The sequence below is a fragment of the Tenebrio molitor genome, chromosome 9, assembly GCF_963966145.1.
Source record: "Tenebrio molitor chromosome 9, icTenMoli1.1, whole genome shotgun sequence".
NCBI lineage: Eukaryota > Metazoa > Arthropoda > Insecta > Coleoptera > Tenebrionidae > Tenebrio > Tenebrio molitor.
The window spans coordinates 7525679-7545892 of NC_091054.1; the positions used below are offsets into that span (position 1 = coordinate 7525679).

Below are 20214 nucleotides of genomic sequence, written 5' to 3' on the forward strand. Positions count from 1 at the left end.
TCACCTTTCCTCGCATAAGAAATAAAAAAAAATCTTTCGAAATTATGAAACTTTTATTGAGGAAATATTATTTACAAGGAGAAAGAACGAAAATAAATAAATAAATAGGCAGTTGCAGTCCATCAATTTACCATCCGTAGCTGGCTCCAAGTCCGGTGTAGGTGACGTGGGAGACGGCAGGGGCGGCAGAGTAGGCGACGCCGATGGCGCGAGCCACTGGGGCGGCATAGGCGGCGTGAGCCACCGGGGCGGCGTATGCGGCGTGAGCTACTGGGGCGGCATAGGCGGCGTGAGCTACTGGGGCGGCGTAGGCGGCGGTAGCGATCGGGGCGGCATAAGCGGCAACGGGAGCGGCGGCGGCGAACCTGACTCCAGGGTTGGACACGCGGATGTCAGCCTTGCGCACGCTGGAGAATGGGGTGTCGATGGTCTTGGAGTAAGTGGAGACCTGGCCCAAGTTGCCGAAGCTGCGGAGGATGTTGGAGGACTGGGAGGTGATGGCGGGGGCGGCCAAGGGGGCTCCGTAAGACACCACGGGGCTGGAGTAGGACACGTGGGAGACGGCGGGTGCGGCGGAGTAGGCCACGGCGGGTGCGGCGGCCGGGAGGAGTCCGGCGTTGGCGACGGCCAAGGCGGCGGCGAGGACGACGAACTGAAATTGAGAAATTAGCGTGTCTAGGTGGACCTCTTGTGGACTTACTTTGAATGCCATTGTTGGATGTTCGGGTTGATCTGATGCCAGTTTTCGGTCGGGGGGTTTTTATATTGTGAGATTTTGCCTCAGGGGAGTGTTACACTTTCGTTTTCGTTCGTACGGCCGACGCCCCTTTCGGTAATTGTGTCGGTTTAATACCGTGCTATGACATCATTATCATCAGATGGTCGCCTGCTGAGGTCATCAACCACGAACCCCAGCTCTCCACCTTTCGGAATTACGGCACAACCCCGTCACTCTCGGTGGCCGCCTCGGGTCTGCGCGCCCTCACCCACGCTCCCAACTCGAAAATGCAACGGCACCGCCGATTTCATCACCAACCGGCGATTTTTGGGTCGCCGCCGTGAAATGTTGGCTCTAGTTTTGCGTTTCTCGTACCAAGATCTTGTCGAACAAAGCCCACCAAAATTTCATTATCTGATCTAGGTGTATTGTTGATTTTAATTTAACGTCTGCGACCTGAATATTAATAAGTCGACGCAACAAAATAACATTTAAAAACTTGTCTTTTTTGAATCATGTGATTTGGTTCAAGGCCCGCTTCGTACCTGCCGTAATTTCTTTCGTTGCGAAACCGACTGCGCCCTAACGCGGCAAGTTCCGGCGAATCCGGGTGAAGGCCCCGATATGGGTCGACTAATTAATCTGCTAAATGTTAATTGAGCCGTCCTCAGCTTCGTTAACTGCGCCAGATCGAAATGTCAACTGTTGCACACAAAACACTTTTCTTTCATTTCTCCCGACAACTTTCTTTCGCACCATTAGTGCAGTTTCCTCTCGCCGTTGATCCGGAAATGCCGAACAAGTTCAAGTTTATGCAACAAGAACTGTTGTAGATATTATCCTAACCCGGTGACCCACATAATTCGCGCGAAGACAACATGAAGATGTCGAGACTACTGTTACCGAGTGGTCGACGGTGCACATGTTCGACAATTGTACATCGAGTGTTTAATTCTCCATTCTATCAATTAACTAACTATTGACAGCCGACAATGAAGAAAGTTACGTACTTTCTTCTTGTTTACATGGAACTAGTGTTTGGATTGCCGATGTTGCGGAATTTCGATATTTGGGGTGAACGGAATAGTACCAGTGACAATCTTGTTGCTGAACTTGCTGCGAATATTTCAAGGTTTCCCAGAGGTTGGTATTTTTTCTTTGATTTACCTGTTTAAAATTTGTCTCTTACTTAATCGCGGTGACGGATGAAGAGATCAAAATCTTTGTCTAGAGGCGCACATTTCATAACCAAGGTTGTTTTTTTCTTTTTTACTAGTCCAGTCATCAGCTGACTGCCAGCACGTTCTAGTTGTTTGTTGATTTATTGCACGCTTATTTTACGACTATATTGAAACAATTAACCTGGGGAATTCCCGATTTTATTGCATGCTGCACCATAAAAAATAATTAACTCAATGATCTGCAACAACATTCTTGAATTACACATTTTTTATTTTCATCATTCCGACGACCTGAAAAATCACACGATTTCGTCATTTCATCTTTTATAATATCGCGGTTAATAATATAATAACAGAGCTGTGCCCGTGTTGGCTCGACTTATCAAGATTTCAAGCGCGTATTGTCGCCACTTGAACAAGTAGCTCTTTTGTATTCGTTGAAATTTCTCGTTTGCAGTGTTGAACTTCTTCCCCGTCCCGGTCGAAGAAGAATGTCTTTCCAACGACGGCCGAAGAAAAGGCATCTGCATGAATGCCTACGAATGCCGCATCGAAAGCGGCTCCTCGCACGGTCCTTGCGCTTTAGGCTTCGGTGTATGTTGCGTATGTGAGTGCCACACATCATTTATCTTGAACAAATGAGGACCCACGACTTTCCAGTTACCTCGACTTGTGCCCAAGAAATTCACAACAACATCACCTACTTCGTGAACCCAGATTTTCCAGATCTGTCGAGGAATATGGAAAGTTGTACTCTCACAGTGAAGAAAATCGACTCTGAGATATCTCAGTTGCGATTAGATTTTATTCACTTTAACCTCGTGAGTATTTGATCGAGGGAATTTGAAAGCTGGACGCGAAGAAAAAAGTCAATTCGTAGATTAATTCACACCGTCAAATCAAAAGTGGGTCAAATCTATTAACAGTAATTGCACCATTTTGGTAGTTAATGACGAGAAGCGTCTAATTTTCGCATAGAACAACACTGTCGTCAGATTAACAAACACTTTTTTTTTATTAAGTAGTGATGTTCCTGACATTCTTGACAGGTTTGTAGAGCACGTTCAAAAGTATACATCACGTGGTGTCGAGTCTAGTTGGTTGTCAAGTAAATAAATCCCAGGACCGCCCATGTACTTCTCGATTTGAACGTGCTCTAAGAGTCGACGAGCATGTATCTTTGGGTTTTGGTGCAGGGTCAGCCCAATCGGAAAACAGGCGTGTGCGAAGACGACGTGTTTGTCTTAAGTGGTGGAGCCTCCCGGGAGCTGCGCTTGTGTGGGCTAAACAGCGGCCAACATGGTGACTATGGTCAAAATCTTAGCCCACTGTCAAACCCCGACTTTTGCAGCGTACTTCGACGTCGAAGACATCGATTCGACGATCACGGTAGAGATGAAATTGGGCAGAAAAGCGGTGTCTCGATTGTGGGAAGTCCGGGTGATCCAGGTTCCGTTCACGCAACGCGCCCCTGCCGGGTGTTTGCAGTACCACACGGGAACCACCGGCACCATCCAGACCATGAACTTCGCCGATAACGGCCGTCACTTGGCCGAACAGGACTACAACATCTGTATGCGACAAGAGGAGGACATGTGCAGTATAGCTTACGAGCCCTGCCACGACAACTCCTTCCGAATATCGCCCAACAACAATGCCAATCCGTCGGAGGACACGGGGTCAGGGGACGGCGGCGAACCCCGGACCGACGACGAGTGCTCCGACAAAATAGTCCTCCCCTGTGACTCCGACGATTTGTTGATGGTAGGCTTTGACACAACGCTTGGCTGTTTTGACAGCTGTCAAATTGCAGCCCAGCGATGCCGGACCTGGATCGTGCAATTTAGTGCATTGTGGAGGGTCTCTGTGTCCGGCTGGTGAAAGCCCCTGTCGCATCGAAAGTAGCACCACTCCCTTCACCGTCGGCGTGCACTTTGGACCCAACGCGAGGGAAGAGTCGCCCGACGATAATTTAGGAATGTGTCTCAACTACGAACAGTTGCCATGCAATGTGTGAGGACGTCACTCAACGAACAAGTCAAAACTAGTCATTTATTTATTTATTGTCAATTTCAGATAAAAACATGACGTGTGTCGACAATTTGGAATGTTTCTAAGCGTTTCCTTTTCTTAATACTAACTTGAGCACTTCATGGAATGAAAGTGTAGATGGCGCCGTTACTGTCACTACTATCAAGGCAAAGTCGGTGCTTCCACTTATTCAGATTGTTGATCCTCATGTTTCTCCAGACACCGCGTTTTTACGTCCTCATCTTCATGTATGAGGTATTTGTCTTTTGATTTGATGTGAATGAATCTGGCAAAATATTGTGTTAGCGAGAGAATCGTGTAAAAAAAATTGGTAAGTACAACTTACAAAATCAACAGGAAAACTGACATTTGTGTTGCCATTGTCAAATAAAAAATTGCGTTAGGATTGGTGTGTATTGTGGCGTTGTAGACTTTACTGTACATGACGCCTGACACCAGAGGTATTGCGTTATCAGCCACAGCTAAAACTGCTAGTGTTTTGCCTAGAAGAAATATTTTTACTATTATCGTAGTAAAAAAAAAAAGATTTACCTTTTTCAGAATTTGCTACTAGTTTAGATACCATAGATCTAATTACTGGAGCTACAATAGGCCCGATTGCCGCAAAAATTCCTCCCAAGTAGAAAACCCACGAATCTATAGCTGTAGCGTAGAATATCCTCCCCACAGAGTGCGCTAGTGCACCTATCATAATTATTATGGTGTCTCTCCAGCCCAAAACTCGACTCATCAAAGGTATAGCCAATAGGAGGAAGACATCTTGTACTGCCGACTGGATGGTTCTAAAGTTGCTGAATTCGTCGAAGTTCCACTTGAAGACCAACTGAACGTATAAGTAGCTCATGTCTTTTTCGTCTCTTTGGAAGGTATAAAACGCCATCATCAGTATTAAAAGCAAGAGATACATTCGTCGGTTATGGCGGCGCGGCTTGAACAACGTTTTACCCGTGTTAACGACGTGATTGTAGTCAAAAAAGTCCGTGAAGAGATTTGACGCCTCAGATATAGGTTTTTGTCGCTTGTTAGTTCGCCACTCTAATCGTAAAAATGTGTAAATTATTGCTAAAACGAGTAAACTGACGTTGATGCCGAACATGATGGCGTACGATTTATTTGTAACTTGACTGAACAAAACTTTTCCTGAAAAAGAAAAATCGTGCCGGGTGTTCAAACAAGAAATAAATCTCACCTAAGGCGATCCCTGTCGGCATGGTCGCCAAATAGCAGACTTCCAATAGAGTCACTCTCATTGTGCGACTCTCTTGGGAGGAAACATCGACCAAATAAGTAAACGCTGCGGCAAAAATAGCAACGTCCGCGCCTGTAAACGCCATGGGGAGGGTGGCCGTGTACACTACGTACTCCAAAGGCCAGGTGTCTTGCGTGGCGTTCACGACGATCATCGCAGAGTAGTACAACTTCCCGATTAGCCCTATCAACAGGGGCAACTTTCGCCCCCTTTTGTCCGACCACGCTCCCATAAAAAGAGCCAGGATTATGGGGCCCCCATGACCGGCCACGTCATTCCACAAGTGGAAGTCCGACACAGTTACCTATAATTGCACTTCATAAATCCACTTTGACTGCAGAAAAAAAAATTGAGCACCACCTGAACTTGTTTATTCAAGTCTTTGTAGTCGTCTGACGTCAGGTTGTCGCAAATTGTCGCATTAAGGCCGTGATTGACTCGACAAGCCTTGTTAACAAAAAATGCCTGTTCTACCACCGAAGTCGTCATGAATGCCATCATATACAAGACCATGGTGGGTTCTACTGTGATCAGTTTGATGTAGTAGAGCCATGACTTGCGCTCCGGTTGTGCTTGCCATGGTTCAGGTTCTGGCATCTACGAGCAACTTTTAAAAGTACCGCCAAAAATATCTACATTTCACATGTGTGTAACAGTCGGCGTTATGGACATTGATGTGATCACTGATGGGGTAGGTGAACTACTGCGTTATATTAAAATTTTCAGAAAAATTGATAGAATATTTACCTTGGTGCTACAAAATTTTTCTGGTTACTGAATATATCACGAACAAAAGAGTCTCATTTGTGTTTAATATCCTGAAATCTTATCAGTTTAGAAGTTTAATTGTTCCACTAATATTGTATTTTTAACTTCATTTTATGTAACAACTTTTAGAAAATTTAATTTGTACATTTGAGGTTATGTAATACCGGTTTAACAATCGAACAAAATTTGTTTCCTCAAACATAAAGAATAAGTGACTTACAAAGCATTTCCGGTGCAAAAAAATCAATTTTCACGAATTTCAAAGAACACGCTTTTCACACATTACAAATTTAAAATTTTACCTACTGATTTAAACGTAATGCAATTATCAGCTGCGAAGTGCTTCAATTAGAACTACTATCGTTTGAACTAACAAATTTCTAGCGCAATAATGTTTTTTTGTATTTTTAGAAAACAGACAAAGAAAATGCGTTATAAGCAATAAATCCGCGCAAATTTATTTTATATACGTTTATATAACATCAGAAATATATAAATAAAAAGTTCTTAAATTCCTATTGAATTGCAGCTTACCTTTCCACAGGTAACAAAAACTGGAATGGTTCGCAATTTATAATGCGATTTCTGACTGTGATTGTGCTATCGCATTCTAAAAAAATGACTAATTTGCATAATTGTAGTAACATAATAAGAAGTACAAATACTTCAGAGAAAACAGGTTGTTATAATGAGTTTTTTAATATAATTATTGCTCGAGAATCACGTTTACAATGAAAAAATGTAGATATTACACCACTTTTAATGACGTTTCCAGACAACGAATTTATCAATTAATATCCTTGAACCGGTTTGATACAATTACATTCGGCGTCTGGGATGATTACGGTTACGGAATTCGTTTTTAGAGCTGCGCATTTCATTGTTATTTTCTTTGGAATTAGAATTATACAGCGGTCATTAAAATAGTCGCTAATTAGTTACATATTCACATGCCTAAAATATGTGCAGGTTTGATAAAAATTTGGGCAACGTTCTTTCGAAAAGGTGTTTTTTAGACATCCATTGTACTACTTGATAACACTGTTGCTGAATATATTTTTAAAAGGTGATAAGGAACGAGTTTCACATGACTTGACAACAAAGAAAATCAGAACAATTTACTTGAACACATATATCACCTTACCGCTTCACGTTAATTCACAAATTTCTAAAGAACTGATAAGATTTTTCCGGTGTTAAACTGTTTTAATGCAACAGACGCACTTTAAATGTGAATTACTGACATTAAAACAAATTGACACTAAACTTGAATCACTTATCACCTCAAATACGAATCTCTAAAAACAAATTCAATGTTTCTCAACTATTGTTCTAGTTAATCTTCACAATTACTACATTATAAACGTATAAGATTGCTTAAACATAACCAAACAGCTACATCATTTTTACATAATACACTATCTGCCAACTATTTTTGTAACCTTTGACATCAGAATTTGACACATGGAGAGTTAACAGTAGACATGATAAACTCAAAACTCTAATAATCTCACGCAATTGTAATTTATCGCAGCTGCAACTCTATCGCTATTTTAATCCGCACATGTGTCTCTCCAATTGTCTTTTTTTAATTATATTTAGAACGTAAAGACGGACAACGCAGTGGACGGGTGCAAGGAGAGAAGGCGGGATTGTAGAAAAATTCAGTGAATCATCAAACTATATTAATAAATCAAACACTCATTACAAAAATGTTAAATAATTAAATTACGCTGTGGCTTGGAGGTGTTTGTGGACACACTCCTCCTTGTTAATCAAGTGTGTGGTTTTGTTAACTAATTGCATTAGCGACGACAAGTCATGCGCCCAATCGTTGAGAACATCGCTTGGATCTTTACTCTGTTGGAAATGCACCACACCTGCAGGTCTATCCGTCTTCGCTTGAACGCTCTTGCTGACCACCATCTGCGACAAGAACTCCTCCGTTTCGCCAGCTGACAAATCCAACAACTCGGCCATCCTGGCGATCTTGATGCGAGTGTAATACTTGGCCATGACGCGGATGTTGTGTTCGACGACGCGATTTCTGAAATTCAAACAAAATAAACTTTGCCACCGTGATAGACAACGCGACTAACTTCAAGTCGTTCCAGCGTTTCTGAGCCTGTTCGTTTCCGCTAAATACCGGAGTCGAGGTCAACTCTTTTTCGTATATTTCGCAAAGTCCTGACCACTTGATCAGTTCAGAAGTTGTGAACAATTTCAGCAGTTGTTTGTACATCGGCACCTCTTCTAGGATCTTGTCGGCCAACACTCTGTGAGTTAAATCGGCTTGTTCGTTGTCGTGACGCGCCAAGATCAGGTAGAGGACGACGGCACGCGCCGCTGCTTGTCTTTCGGACGGCTCTGACTGAATATTAGGAGTGTTGAGAACGGCTCTGTAGTGCTTGCAAGTCGCTAGATACGACCCTTCGTGTTGATCCAACTCCATCATGAGTCTGTAATACTTCAGTTTCAAATCTTGCGTTCCTTCGTCGTCGAAAAATTTTGTGTTGATTTTTTTCGAGATGATTTGGGTGCGGATGTAATCCTGTTTGGCCAGACACAACCTCATCTGTTCCAGGATCAACTCGACTTTCTCTCTCTTTTCCATGGAGCCGTACGTCTCCACTTGCAACTCCTGTATGATGTTCGCCGCCTCCGAACTGTCTCCCTCTTCTTCTCGAATTTTCGCCAATTTGTGCGTCAATCGCGCCCTCTCGACTTCAACGTAAATTTTTCCTTCAGTCACTTGTCTCAACGTGTCGATCAACTTGATTGTTGTCTCTTTGTCGGGCGTTTGGTCCACGTAAGTGCAACATTCTTGCACCATTTTCGCCACGGCTTGCTTCAGCTGAGACCTCCGCTTGGTCAGGAGGACTATGTGTTCGTTGAGGGCGCCCCAGTTTCGAGCCTCTTTACAAATTTGGACGATCGCTACCAAAACTCTACCGGTGGAGACCATGTCGGCACCCGTGCGCGTTTGCTTTTCCAGCGCTAAGAGCTGGTCTAGAGCGTCGTGGAGTTTTCCCGATTTTGCCAGTTTCTGGCATTCGGGGATTTTGTCGTCGCAAGTGGAGCTGTAATCCACCTCCATTTTGACGATTTTACCAGAATCCGTTGCTATTGTCTCCATTTTGAGAGATATTTACTAAAAAAACATTCCTAATGGTAAATTGGTGCTCCCAAACCTTACCAGTTTATCATTACCAGTGTTAGGACAAAATCGTACCTGATAGTCGACCAGTACAACTTTGCGTAATCCCCCGCTTGCACATACACATGATTCAGCTGGTTCGCCTGTTATTTAAGGCGAACCAGCTGAATCGTGTTTATATGTGGGCGGGGTATTATGCAAAGTTGTACTGGTCGACTTGACCGGGACCATTCTGTCCTAAGGACCCGATTTCTAGTCATGGTCGCAAATAGGTCTTGCAGCGCAAATGTGTAGCTGTCTTTGTCCTACACATAAATTACCAATATGCGTCATCTGCCATGTTACCATGACAAGTGCGACCGTCGCAAGTCAACTTGAAATCAGGCCCTCAGACTGATCATCACATAATGTTCCAAAAAAATGATCGATAAAAAATATGCAACATAACATAACAAGGTAAAATAAAATGCTTCACAATGACGATTTTGGATTAAAAAAAAATATTCAAGTATGTCTGGATTTAAACTCATTTAGGAACAGAAGTTGACGTATAAGAAAATCGCACAAATTTGGATTGCTGTGATAGTCCTTCATTTGTAGAATTAAGTTGAAATTTCACTGCAATACAAGAGTGATGGGAAAAAACATCAGTGGCAAATAAAAATTAAAAGACGAAAAAACAAATTCTAGTTTTTATTATTTATTTATTTCTGTAATTAATTACTTTTTCTTTAGAGAAATAATCTCAACTAATACGTATTACATTTTTCAACCCCTTTTGCAACTAACAATGATTAAGGAACTTCACATAACCTCAACATTCATCAAACTCTTGAATTGCAATTCTAAACACAAACTATCGCTAAATATTACATAAGAGGACAATAATTGGGCCAAATTTAATTTAATATATAAAAAGTACTTACATTATTACGGTTTATTTGATTTTTTGCACAATAATTCACAATTCACCCAGTCATCGACAACCAACAACAAAGTAACGATTTGACAGTTGACAGCTGTTGTTTGACAGCAATTTTCGAATCCGGGCTCGCGTGTAATAATAATTAAATACGAGCCGTATTATCGTATTGCTGTTATGAAAAGTGTTGGAAAAATAAACGCAATAATGATTCGCTTATTTCGTGCGTGTGTTAATTTATGATTTGTGTAGGTTTCGTTAAAAAAAAATATATCAATGTTCGGTACATGTTGGCAACACTGCATTTTGACGTGACAGTGACAGTGACAGTACTTTTCGGAGATGATGAATAGGATTAATTGAATTGTGTGAATCAATCGTGAATTAAAGAAAATTAGTTTGGTGTCAAGTGTGTATAAGAGGATAAAATCGGTCTGTGTTGTTGTTCGAAGAAGTGACCATTCAATAACTTACTTGTAATGTTCGAGTATGGATCAACAACATAAAGGTGAGCAAATTTGCATTGCGTTGTGGTCTTCCATTGACTCCATTATTTTGAAATTACAGACTATTAACCGCTTGAGATTGTTTTAGCTGTAACTGTTACTAACACTTTGTAAATATGAGCAAAAAGAAAGATGGTAAAATTACATTAGGAATGTTAAAAGGTAAAAGGTATATGTCGTGTGTTGTGACACTTTTTTAACTTTCGAACACCTTGATTGTCGCTTTGTAGTCAGTTTGTGGCGTCTCGTAGTTATTAGTTTGTGTAATGTTGGGGGTCAGACTGACAGGGTAGAATTTTTAGGCAAACCTGTCACCACTTCGGTCCCATCTATTTCTATTAAGTTTCACGCAAATGCAGAACAGTTGGAAGAATTGTATGGTAGCGATGACGAACATCCTACCAGCGAATCGGCCGTTGGATCGTCGGGATCCCAAGGTAAGGAATTATAATTGTTTGATTGCTTTACCATTAGAATTGCTTTAAAGATAACGACGCAATATAATATGTTGTAAAATGGTAAGGTTGTGCAAAACACAGCGTTTGAATGTTGTTACGTGATTCGTTTAAAATGATTAATGTGTTTTGGACAACTAATGAAGCACATGTTATCATTTGCTCATTAAAATATAGATTTTTTAGTGTAGCTTTAATTATGTGTGTACATGTTAGTTGAAATATGTCTGTAATGAAATGAACCAAAATGCGATGATTTTAAGTTGCCGACGCGTTTACAATAATTGTTTAACAAGTCGGAGAAATTACCGTCACGTAATTTCTGTTATACCATCTGTGATAAATGCTAAATCGATTTGTTTCGCTTTTTTCACGATCAGTTTCGCTGCAATTGAACCGTTTGACTATTTTACGTAGGATTTGCTGGTCATTTCAAATCTTTGCAAACTACAAAACAAATAGAATTAAACTTTGCGTGTCCCAGATACATCGTTATTGATGATTTGTTGCACGAAAGGTATAATAAAAGTTTATGGCCAAGGTTGCAAAAATGGCTTGTAATTTAATTTTCGTTGTTTGTAAAATAAAAATAAAAAACGATTCTGCTTACCAGCGGAGCTTGATTTGTTATCCGCGACATTTTATTGCCCACATAAACTAAAACAAACACTAATTATTAAGTGTACATAAAAAGTTGCAGCTTAAATAATCATGGTATAGATTTAAAAATAGTCAAGACATAATCTGTTTAACGCCACGATAATAAATCAGTGCAAATAAGATTATCGGAATGAAAGTTTGTGGTAACAGGAAATCCTCTGTTGCAATACGTTTGATATCATCTTATATTTGGTGACATAAATGCATTTTTTAGATAACTTTTCGTATTGATTGAGACTTTTTTAAATTCAAAGTTAAAACGATCGTAAATTTTTTCAGGAATAATATATTGATGAGATTTTTTATGAGATAGACAAATCGTTTGAAATACAATATGTCTGAAGCGTGGGTCTTATTTGAACTCTGTGATAGAGATCGCTTATCTATTGTTTTTTTTTTTACCACATTAATAGTTTTATTGCCCAATGTGTTTCTGTATTTCACAACAAGCGGTTCTTGAGTTGAAGTTGCAACAGTTCCTCGTACTTATTCCCTTTCTTCGTTATCGTATCTCGTCAAAGAAATATTTATGTTTCGCAAGAATAGGACAGGGAAGACAGCATTTCTGAACGACTTCTGGAACGTCAGAAACGTCCCTTTTGACGGACAGTTTTTAATTAAGCCTCGAATTACTTTTTAGGCGTTAATGAAGCTGAAAATAGTCCTTTAAAATATCTGCCTCGTTTGGTGAAACGTTCAACGAGCATCGACATCACTCCATCCGGCAACATAGATGCTTCGCCACCCTCCGATCCATGGCGATTTTTCTCAGACATCAGAGTAAATTGAAAGGTGTGATTTTTGATAATGTCACGTTGAAATCGTCGAAATTCCAGGGCAAAATCACCAAAAGTGTCGAAGAAAAAATAACGGAGATCAAGTCTAGAAATCAAGAGGAAGGTTCGCCTCTCAAGACCCGATCGGTCAAAGACAGCAAAGACAATTCGAGCGTGTCCGATTCGGAGGATCTGTCAGAAAGCAGCATTTCGAGGACCTGCGGGATAGTGTCCACAACTGAAGGTCGGTGTTTGAACGGTTCGGATCAGAAAATATTTGTGTGACCTTTAGGTGCCGAAATGTCGAGCGACGACGACACCCCTTCCATAGAAAAAGACAAGAAGACTGAAGACCGAGCCAAGCACATGACAATAGCCACATCTGGCGGTCTCCGTCAGCGTTTCCGTCTCCTCAGACCGAAGTCGTCGATCAGGGAAGGAACAATAAGCAGGAAGAGCCTGGCCGGTCTGTACAACATAAACACGGACAAAATCGAACAGGCCTTGCCGGAAGAGTCGGAAATCGAGAGTGCTGTCGATGCCCTGGAAGATACGAATTTGCAGGTGGAGCACGGTGTGGACGACAGAGTGATAAAAGGGATCAGCGACCAGTTCGACAACATTAAAGTCGACGACGATAATGTCGTCAATGTTAAAGAAGTGAGCGGGAACGAAGTGAAAACGATCAGTTGGTCGACGAAAATACCGAAGACCGTGTACGCTCCAGTGGGCTTCGTCGATCTGAGAACTAGACCGAGAAATGTCAAGCGCGGACCTTTCTTGTAAGGCGACTGAAATTGTTACGACCTCATATCTAACCGCGCTCAATTCTAGCCCACTCTTTATCATTTCGACGTTTTTTGTCACTTACGCCCTCATTCACAGCTATTCCAATTATCTGGCGGGGTTCGTGGTCGGCGTCGGCATCACTGTACTATTATATTACCTGAAATTTTTATTGGACACTCCGTTGAACCCCGCCGTCGTGATTCCAGCAGCGCAGGGGATATTGGAAGTGCAAGCTGTGAAGGAATTCCAGCCGTTGTCTAAATACGAGGTAGGAATTGGATCGATTGTTGTGGAGTAGTGAACGCAACGAATTTTTCTTCAGGGGTGGGTCAACGAATTTCCCGAAACGTACGACCCCCACACTTACCACATAAGCCAGACGCAGTCGGTCTACCTGAGACTGCAAGGTAACCTCCTGCGAGTAAGTCATACCAAGTCGAAAGTACCAAAGAGGGCGCTGTGGAACGAGTCGAAGATAAAACCCGCGTTCACGCATCACCGAATCTACAATTTATTGGAGGCGGAAATCACACTTCTTCCAGACGGATTGGCCAAGAAGCGTCACTGGAGCAAAAAATACCCGATTTGCATCACCCTCAACAAGGACCAAATGAATTTTGAGTCGCCGCAAGAGTCGGCGACGTCCGTCAAAGAGGAGGAGGAAGAGACACCGAGTGCGACCACCAAACCGAAACGTTTCGGGTTTGGCAAAAAGAAGAAGTATCACGTTCTGGTGAGTAGTTTGCGGTTTGTCGGGCGTTGTAGTGACTTATCGCAGTCGCAGAGGTTCAGTAAGTTGTCCGAGGAGAACGAAGAGTTTGAGTTGGATTCGGAGAATTCGAGGGGTAGCACGCCGTCGCCTGTCTCTCCCGATGATTTGGTAACGAGCGGGATTCGATTGTACCTTTGGGACTTTGCGTTTTGTTGTAGGAAGAGCGTCTCGTCGATGACGACACACATAAAATCATGGATGAAGCGTTGCGCGACAGTTTGAGCAAAGACGAAGAGAGCGAAATCATGCTGGAGGACGAATTCGATGTTGTACCGGATGATTGGGCAACCACCACGCCCACGGATGTAAGTTGGAGGTTGTTATAAGCGCATAATGTGGCACTTACTTAGAGATCAGTGCAGTTGGTAAAAATAAACTTGAAATGAAAGTGCGCATGCGTCGAAAGCAGGTTTTTGATTGGCTGCTGGTAGGTTGGTAGTTTTTCCGTTACCAACTCTACAGTTTATGTAAACTAATGTTACCAACTGCAGTAATTTGTGTAAATGAGATTTGAAGCGACATCGAGTTGTTTCAGGAGGAGAGCCCGACTCAAACGAGGCTGTACTTGTTCGGGCGTACAGATCGAGAGAAAGAAGACTGGTTTAGGAAATTGAAAGCGGCCACTCACAAAGGAGCCAACGTGCCTTTGAGCGAAACTTCCATCCGGGAAACGTCAGTATCGCACACTTTGCTCGACCAGGCCATGAGCGAGACAGATTACATCAAATACATGTTGATTTTCAATAAGGTGCCTCTGTGTTATGGTGTGGAGTACCCCAACCAAATCAAGGTCCTATCCTTCACCGTTTACACCCTTTTGACACAACACTTTCCGGTCCCCGGCGCAACCACGCCTAATTTCTGACTTCTTGCAGGCAACCAAAAAGGTGAAGAGCGACGAGTCCACTAGCGAGAGTCCACTCGCGGACGTCCAGTGGATCAACGCCTTCGTCGGGAGGATCCTATTTGACTGTTTGCGCGACGAGACTTTCACGATGAGGGTCAAGGACAAGATCCAACGCAAGATGTCTTCTATCAAGCTTCCGTATTTTATTGAGGGACTTATAGTGACGGAGCTGTCGCTAGGACAAACTCCACCTTTGATACACAAGGCTAGTAAACCGGTCTTGGACGAGAGGGGGTTGTGGGTAGACCTCGACGTCACTTACGAGGGACTGGTGGTTTTGATATTACAAACTAAACTTAATTTGATGAAGCTGAAACAACCGCACTCGAACGGTGAGTCATCACTCCACCACCCGACCTGTTTCCCACTACGTCTCTCTCATTTCAAGATGGTAACCGTTGTTATTGTGCAGACTGCAGTAGGACGTCAGAACGGTCGGCCATGTTCAATTCGGACGTGGAAGACTCGGCCGAAAGTACTTCCGACGAAGAGGACATGTGCGATTTTCGCAACACACCGGTACTGGATGCGTCAGGGGTACCGGTTCAAGGGCTCGGGGGTAGCAGCAACACTAGCAAAAAATTCATCAAGATGGTAGATAGAATAGCCGAATCGAAATTCTTCCAGGCTGCTACGGAATATCGCTACATAAAGAAGGCAATGGAGGGTGAGTGAGATCGCGCGCGGTCGGTCATGTTTATCGTCTTGTTTTGACAGGAGTGTCGAACACCGATCTCAGATTGAAAGTCGAAATCAAAGAGTTGATAGGGACTTTGGTGTTGAACATACCCACGCCTCCGACTGACAGGGTGTGGATAGGGTTTAGACCCACACCCGATTTGGCGCTTTCGGCTCAGCCGATCGTCGGTGAAAGAAACATTACTTATTTGCGAATTACTAGCTGGATCGAGAAGAAACTGTTGCTAGAATTTCAGGTAGGTCGCACGTGTGTGTGCGTCGTAGATGATGTACGAGTTTTGTTGTAGAAATTAATGGTGATACCAAATATGGAAGACTTTATAGTACCTGTGATGAATCCAAATTTGCCAGAGTAAAAATTCTTATGAAATTTTGCATTAGTTACCTAAGTACATGTTGGTGATAATAGCTACAGGGCACTTTCTTTTTTATTTTTCAATCTAGTCTCACATTTGACGTGATAATTGTAAAAAATAAACCCTCAATATTTTTTATTTTTTTGGTTACCTGGGTAGTTGCGTTCTGAATATCGTTTCGATTGTTTGCAGTTGAGACCCGAAACTGTAGTTTTGTAATTTTCTACCAAAGGACCAATCTGGTGTTTACTAAATGTTTGCTGTGAATTAATTGTTAGATTGACGATTGTTTTGGAACTATTTTTATAGGGGAGATAGTATTTTTCCTAATTTTATGAAACGAGTCAAATTGGACGTTTTGAAAGGACAATCCTTTTAGAGAATCGTGTTATACTAGTTACTTTGTAACGACCAACACGATTTCTATTTATTTCGATTCAAAATGCATTTAAAGTGTTTAGTTGACTTGTAGGTTTAATTAATTTTCAGTATTTTTATTTACAAAATGTATTTTAAAAAATAATAAAAGTTTATCTTCTATCATGACAGTACTACTGGATTCTGCATTCTGTGGCCTTTGAGACAATCCACCGAGCAAAACCTGTTGCCTAAATACTCAAACGGCACCTTTCCTGTCATGTCAGCGGCGCACAAAAAACACCTCGTGATTACCGCACCCGATTGGCTCAAAATCCTTCTTTCCGCCGCCAGCGCCCTCTTCTCTCTATCGCTCAACTTGAGAAACCTCTCTCTTTCCACCTCTTCCTGTCTCTTGACTTCGTTTTCTTGGCGTTTGATTTTTTCTTTCTCCTTTTTGATTTTGCGTTGGGCCTTCTTCCTCTCGTTCAGTTCTTCAGGTGTCAACACGTTTGTCGGAATCTGCGCTTTGTTGTAATTGTATTTGTCCGGATTTTCTCTTGCGAAGTGTTTCAGGGTGTCGCGAATTTCTTTGCTCTGAGTGCAAGTGTACGCCGTTTGTTGTTTTTTGTTTTTCAAGCATGGATTCGCCTCGTTGCATAACAAAAACTCGACAGTCTCGTCTTGCTCGTTCATTGCAGCAATGTGGAGTAAAGTGTTGCCGTGATCGTCTAAAACTTCGTTGACGAACCCGTCCTTAGATTGGCTTTCCTCCACTTTCAAAAAATTCTCCAGAAGTTGGCTCAACCTGTCGACGCGCCCTCTCGCTAAAATCTCCGCGAGCTCTTTCTTCCTCTGTTCGTCTCGCTCCTTCTCTTTTTTCGCTTTACTCTTCTTCGGTTTCTTCTTTTTCGGCGTACATTTCCTCTGTTCTGCGGTCAGACTGTCCCCGAACTCTTGCAGAGACTCTTCCAAAGATATCTCACTACTTTCCGTGATCAAACTGAACACTTCTCCCTCCGAACTGTCTGATTCCGGGTTCACAGGTAGAGGGCGCTCTACTATTTCCCTGGACTTGGCTCTGTCGACGCAAGCCGATTTGGCTTTTGCTCTTTTTGTGTTTTGTTCAGTAATTTTACGACGAGTAAAATATTCGGCTGCGGATTCAAGAGACTCTAAAAACAATACTCATTAACACATTTTTTACTAAAATCTCACTCACTCACTCACCGTAAACGTGCGCTAGCGCGAGCAGAGAATGAACTCTTTTGACTTCAGCAAAAGTCGCTCTCCTGGTGGAAAACGGCACAGTTCTCAATCTACCGTCGTTTCTGTTGAACAAAGGGGTGGGGCCTCCGAACAAAACCGACCTATTGTAGGGTCCCGACGCTCTGTATATGATGAGACTGCACCGATCCAACTCAGCTTTCCAGGTTTCCACAATACCCTTAACGTGTTGAACTAGGGATTGTTCGTTATAGCGTCGTAAAGAAGCACCGGCACTTTTCGGATGTGACCCTCCACTTTTACTATCGCGAGATGATTGGGAGCCCCCTTGACCTGCCCTGACCGTGTAACAGTGAAACGTCTTGTGCAAGATGGCTTCTTGGTCGTCGAAAACTGCGCCCGCGAAATGTCCTCCGCCCAGCATCAACACCGCCCACTTTTTATTCTTCACGCAGCACTCCCGAATCCGATTTGAGAGTTCACCGTCAGTCAAGTCCCCCTAAGAGAAAAAGAAAAGCAGAAGATTCTCGCTGATTTAATTATCCTTATCACTCACTTTTTTGTCATACAATAAACAAGCGTACATTGAAAATACTTTTCCTTCGTCATTTTGCAAAAAAATTTTTCCTTGGGCCGTGGCGTAAGTGTCTAGAGTATCTTCGTCTTCAGAATCCGAACCTGAGATGCTGGAAAGGTCATCTAAAAGGCAACAACATTCTGGATGAGTGTGGATTTGATTGGGTGGGGTTTTTGACACCTTTAGTTGTCTTTTCGTCGAATTCTCCTTCCGATATCGGCTGTTTTTGGACAAGAGATTGCCGCAAGTTGTAACGATGCCAATCCAATTTGTAGTGCTCTCTTTGTTGGTTCACGTTTTCAAAGTACACTCGACAGTATGAACAAGCCAATGTATTGTTCTTGTCCGAAATCCATTCTCGTTTAGGGGACGTTTCAGCGTCTGAATAACAATGTTTGCAAAAACAAATGATAGAAAATGCGTACATTTAATAAACATTATTAAAAAATATGTATGTTCGAACAAAAAAAAAAAAAATGCAATGCAAGTCAGTACCTTTATTTGAAAATGAAAACAGGCACTGTTAATCTCTAAATGAATTATTATAACACTTCAGTCAAAAATAATACATACCTTCACATTCTTGATTTTCCAATAAAACACTTTTAATTTTATTTTTAATTATTAAGTGAAATTTTTCTTCAAAAATTTTAATAACTTCCATCGTTGCACCACGTCCAACCTGCAACTAAAGCGCCTGTTCAATAAAAAGCAGAACGTCAGGAAATACTAGTTATCAAAAATTTAGTAATATTGTGAAATCTTATTTATTACTTACACGTGTAGGTATGGGTACAGTTGGTTGCCAACAAAACGGGAACTGTCAGAATAAAATTGACACATCTTTACAATTTTTCCATAGTGTGAAACCTTCTTGCGAGAGATAGGTTAGAATTAACGTCAAAATTTATGACATTTAAAAAAATTATTTGTTAGGAATTGTCAAGTAGACAATTAATTGACAAATAGCCAAAACCAAATTTACATTAGGAAAATTTTCGTTTCCCGTTTTTTTTTGCAACTAACTGTACATTATGTGTACAACTTCAGATTAAATGTTATCAACCTTGTAGACATGAAAAAATAAAAATCTCTGGGCACTGTGACGGCTTTATTATGTTTAGTAAACATGTTTTATCAGTTAATAAAAATAAAATTACAGAGTTCTACATCATAAAATAATTGTTAAATCTATATAAATAAAAAATTTGCACTTTTTGAACAAAGTATATAAATAATATATAAAGTCTTAAAGCTTAAAAAAATTCTATGTTGGTGCCTCTCCAATACATGTAAGCAGCAACCAAAATCCCCATCAACACCGCGAAAACATAATTCAGGTGAAAGAAGTGGCCTGACCTAGTCCTGGAATACAAATTAATTGGTAGCCTTGCAACTCAACAAACTGCATCATTTTACTTGTATTTATTGGGTGAAAACGGACTGGGGGGTTGTACCCCAGGCACATGCGAATCCAAATAAACCATCATCCAAGTGAAGTAAGTGGTCAATACTCCACACAAGGCTGGTAACCAGATGCTACTGTACTTGACAACATTTTTCCAAGCATGATGGTACATCACTTTTCCATCATTAGTGACGATTTCGATCGAAAACAAACGCCGTTCCACAAAAAACTGTCTGATATCATCCTCTACAAATCAGTGAAAACTGTCACCTGTTCAGTTTAGATCACACGACTTACGGTTGGCAAAATACAGCTTCCCTGCGATCACTATTATTGACACCACAAGCCCGATCGCCGATAATTTCCACTCGTTTATAAGGGGTTCGTCTTTTTTGAGGTTATATTGCGAGGACCGCGGCGTGCTTTGATACGAACCGTACGCGTATTTTTCGCTTAATCGTTGACGAAGCATTGCGAAAATCGGCAAAAAAAACTCTGAACACACCGATTGTTTGGATCTGGGTGAAATTGAACTTACCGATTGACGTTTCTGTCCCAGAGCACTGTCCGACACAAGTCACGACTGACGTTTAATGTGTACTACACCTGCGCCTGCGCACGTCGTGACTCACCGCAATGACGTCATAGAAAACCGGTCGGATTTTCGATAAGAGCGAT

At 41.8% G+C, this 20214-nt stretch overlaps 7 protein-coding genes across 27 annotated transcripts; 2 read left to right on the top strand and 5 right to left on the bottom strand.

Moving 5' to 3' along the window:
• Positions 1 to 34: 34 nt before the first annotated feature.
• On the bottom strand, positions 35 to 842 carry LOC138138046 (pupal cuticle protein C1B). Its single transcript, XM_069057765.1, has 2 exons — positions 701 to 842; positions 35 to 652 (listed from the first exon to the last, which is right to left on the bottom strand). Exons 1-2 carry the CDS (start codon positions 710 to 712, stop codon positions 128 to 130), a joined length of 537 nt encoding a protein of 178 aa, XP_068913866.1. The 5' UTR covers positions 713 to 842; the 3' UTR covers positions 35 to 127.
• Positions 843 to 994: 152 nt separating this feature from the next.
• On the top strand, positions 995 to 4216 carry LOC138138043 (uncharacterized). The gene is made up of 6 exons (XM_069057762.1): positions 995 to 1861; positions 2357 to 2506; positions 2560 to 2720; positions 3096 to 3201; positions 3251 to 3663; positions 3713 to 4216. The coding sequence occupies exons 1-6, from the start codon at positions 1711 to 1713 to the stop codon at positions 3914 to 3916; spliced, it is 1185 nt and encodes a 394-aa protein (XP_068913863.1). The 5' UTR covers positions 995 to 1710; the 3' UTR covers positions 3917 to 4216.
• On the bottom strand, positions 3945 to 11938 carry LOC138138040 (probable peptidoglycan muropeptide transporter SLC46). Of its 13 annotated transcripts, none has more exons than XM_069057744.1 (8): positions 7113 to 7486; positions 6503 to 6578; positions 5948 to 6018; positions 5561 to 5797; positions 5141 to 5504; positions 4483 to 5091; positions 4277 to 4433; positions 3945 to 4216 (listed from the first exon to the last, which is right to left on the bottom strand). In XM_069057744.1, the coding sequence occupies exons 4-8, from the start codon at positions 5795 to 5797 to the stop codon at positions 4117 to 4119; spliced, it is 1467 nt and encodes a 488-aa protein (XP_068913845.1). In that variant the 5' UTR covers positions 5948 to 6018; positions 6503 to 6578; positions 7113 to 7486; the 3' UTR covers positions 3945 to 4116. The 13 variants fall into 13 exon arrangements, with proteins under 13 accessions (XP_068913845.1, XP_068913846.1, XP_068913853.1 ...); XM_069057745.1 differs by having other exon boundaries at positions 5948 to 6025; XM_069057752.1 differs by having other exon boundaries at positions 7411 to 7427.
• On the bottom strand, positions 7637 to 10195 carry Rpn5 (regulatory particle non-ATPase 5). Its single transcript, XM_069057757.1, has 3 exons — positions 10052 to 10195; positions 8068 to 9119; positions 7637 to 8015 (listed from the first exon to the last, which is right to left on the bottom strand). Exons 2-3 carry the CDS (start codon positions 9102 to 9104, stop codon positions 7697 to 7699), a joined length of 1356 nt encoding a protein of 451 aa, XP_068913858.1. The 5' UTR covers positions 9105 to 9119; positions 10052 to 10195; the 3' UTR covers positions 7637 to 7696.
• Positions 10384 to 16518, top strand: LOC138138036 (testis-expressed protein 2). 8 transcript variants are annotated; one of them, XM_069057737.1, is made up of 15 exons: positions 10384 to 10555; positions 10642 to 10715; positions 10856 to 10990; positions 12309 to 12448; positions 12505 to 12688; positions 12737 to 13226; positions 13279 to 13501; positions 13556 to 13966; positions 14012 to 14113; positions 14164 to 14310; positions 14541 to 14795; positions 14881 to 15244; positions 15301 to 15579; positions 15630 to 15847; positions 15899 to 16518. In XM_069057737.1, the coding sequence occupies exons 2-15, from the start codon at positions 10670 to 10672 to the stop codon at positions 15965 to 15967; spliced, it is 3063 nt and encodes a 1020-aa protein (XP_068913838.1). In that variant the 5' UTR covers positions 10384 to 10555; positions 10642 to 10669; the 3' UTR covers positions 15968 to 16518. The 8 variants fall into 8 exon arrangements, with proteins under 8 accessions (XP_068913838.1, XP_068913839.1, XP_068913832.1 ...); XM_069057731.1 differs by having other exon boundaries at positions 10386 to 10555; positions 10615 to 10715; positions 10784 to 10990; XM_069057734.1 differs by having other exon boundaries at positions 10386 to 10555; positions 10615 to 10715; positions 10784 to 10990; positions 15325 to 15579.
• LOC138138038 (tRNA endonuclease ANKZF1-like) lies at positions 16424 to 20212 on the bottom strand. Of its 2 annotated transcripts, none has more exons than XM_069057741.1 (6): positions 20075 to 20212; positions 18702 to 18816; positions 18309 to 18509; positions 18108 to 18250; positions 17555 to 18050; positions 16424 to 17499 (listed from the first exon to the last, which is right to left on the bottom strand). In XM_069057741.1, the coding sequence occupies exons 2-6, from the start codon at positions 18790 to 18792 to the stop codon at positions 16508 to 16510; spliced, it is 1923 nt and encodes a 640-aa protein (XP_068913842.1). In that variant the 5' UTR covers positions 18793 to 18816; positions 20075 to 20212; the 3' UTR covers positions 16424 to 16507. The 2 variants fall into 2 exon arrangements, with proteins under 2 accessions (XP_068913842.1, XP_068913843.1); XM_069057742.1 differs by lacking the exon at positions 20075 to 20212 and adding an exon at positions 18907 to 19054.
• Positions 19226 to 20122, bottom strand: LOC138138047 (uncharacterized). Its single transcript, XM_069057767.1, has 3 exons — positions 19834 to 20122; positions 19548 to 19782; positions 19226 to 19493 (listed from the first exon to the last, which is right to left on the bottom strand). The coding sequence occupies exons 1-3, from the start codon at positions 20006 to 20008 to the stop codon at positions 19385 to 19387; spliced, it is 519 nt and encodes a 172-aa protein (XP_068913868.1). The 5' UTR covers positions 20009 to 20122; the 3' UTR covers positions 19226 to 19384.
• Positions 20213 to 20214: the final 2 nt, after the last annotated feature.

What these genes read in the sequence shown, in the direction of transcription:
- LOC138138043 (XM_069057762.1), top strand. Translation starts at nt 1,711, where the DNA reads ATGAAGAAAGTTACGTACTTTCTTCTTGTTTACATGGAACTAGTGTTT. An exon ending in TATTTCAAGGTTTCCCAGAG is followed by an intron (nt 1,862 to 2,356) that starts GTTGGTATTTTT and finishes TCTCGTTTGCAG; the next exon opens with TGTTGAACTTCTTCCCCGTC. An exon ending in GCTAAACAGCGGCCAACATG is followed by an intron (nt 3,202 to 3,250) that starts GTGACTATGGTC and finishes CGACTTTTGCAG; the next exon opens with CGTACTTCGACGTCGAAGAC.
- Rpn5 (XM_069057757.1), bottom strand. Translation starts at nt 9,104, where the DNA reads ATGGAGACAATAGCAACGGATTCTGGTAAAATCGTCAAAATGGAGGTG. An exon ending in AAACGCTGGAACGACTTGAA is followed by an intron (nt 8,016 to 8,067) that starts GTTAGTCGCGTT and finishes TTTGAATTTCAG; the next exon opens with AAATCGCGTCGTCGAACACA.
- LOC138138036 (XM_069057731.1), top strand. Translation starts at nt 10,670, where the DNA reads ATGAGCAAAAAGAAAGATGGTAAAATTACATTAGGAATGTTAAAAG. An exon ending in GTCAAGCGCGGACCTTTCTT is followed by an intron (nt 13,227 to 13,278) that starts GTAAGGCGACTG and finishes GCTCAATTCTAG; the next exon opens with CCCACTCTTTATCATTTCGA. An exon ending in AGCCGTTGTCTAAATACGAG is followed by an intron (nt 13,502 to 13,555) that starts GTAGGAATTGGA and finishes ATTTTTCTTCAG; the next exon opens with GGGTGGGTCAACGAATTTCC.
- LOC138138040 (XM_069057743.1), bottom strand. Translation starts at nt 11,648, where the DNA reads ATGTCGCGGATAACAAATCAAGCTCCGCTG. An exon ending in TAACAAATCAAGCTCCGCTG is followed by an intron (nt 5,798 to 11,618) that starts GTAAGCAGAATC and finishes AGTTGCTCGTAG; the next exon opens with ATGCCAGAACCTGAACCATG. An exon ending in TCAGTTTTCCTGTTGATTTT is followed by an intron (nt 4,217 to 4,276) that starts GTAAGTTGTACT and finishes ATATTTTGCCAG; the next exon opens with ATTCATTCACATCAAATCAA.
- LOC138138038 (XM_069057741.1), bottom strand. Translation starts at nt 18,792, where the DNA reads ATGGAAGTTATTAAAATTTTTGAAGAAAAATTTCACTTAATAATTAAA. An exon ending in CGACGAAAAGACAACTAAAG is followed by an intron (nt 18,251 to 18,308) that starts GTGTCAAAAACC and finishes GTTGCCTTTTAG; the next exon opens with ATGACCTTTCCAGCATCTCA. An exon ending in GTTTATTGTATGACAAAAAA is followed by an intron (nt 18,051 to 18,107) that starts GTGAGTGATAAG and finishes TTTTTCTCTTAG; the next exon opens with GGGGACTTGACTGACGGTGA.
- LOC138138047 (XM_069057767.1), bottom strand. Translation starts at nt 20,008, where the DNA reads ATGCTTCGTCAACGATTAAGCGAAAAATACGCGTACGGTTCGTATCAA. An exon ending in GAAGCTGTATTTTGCCAACC is followed by an intron (nt 19,783 to 19,833) that starts GTAAGTCGTGTG and finishes ACTGATTTGTAG; the next exon opens with AGGATGATATCAGACAGTTT. An exon ending in TTTTCACCCAATAAATACAA is followed by an intron (nt 19,494 to 19,547) that starts GTAAAATGATGC and finishes TTTGTATTCCAG; the next exon opens with GACTAGGTCAGGCCACTTCT.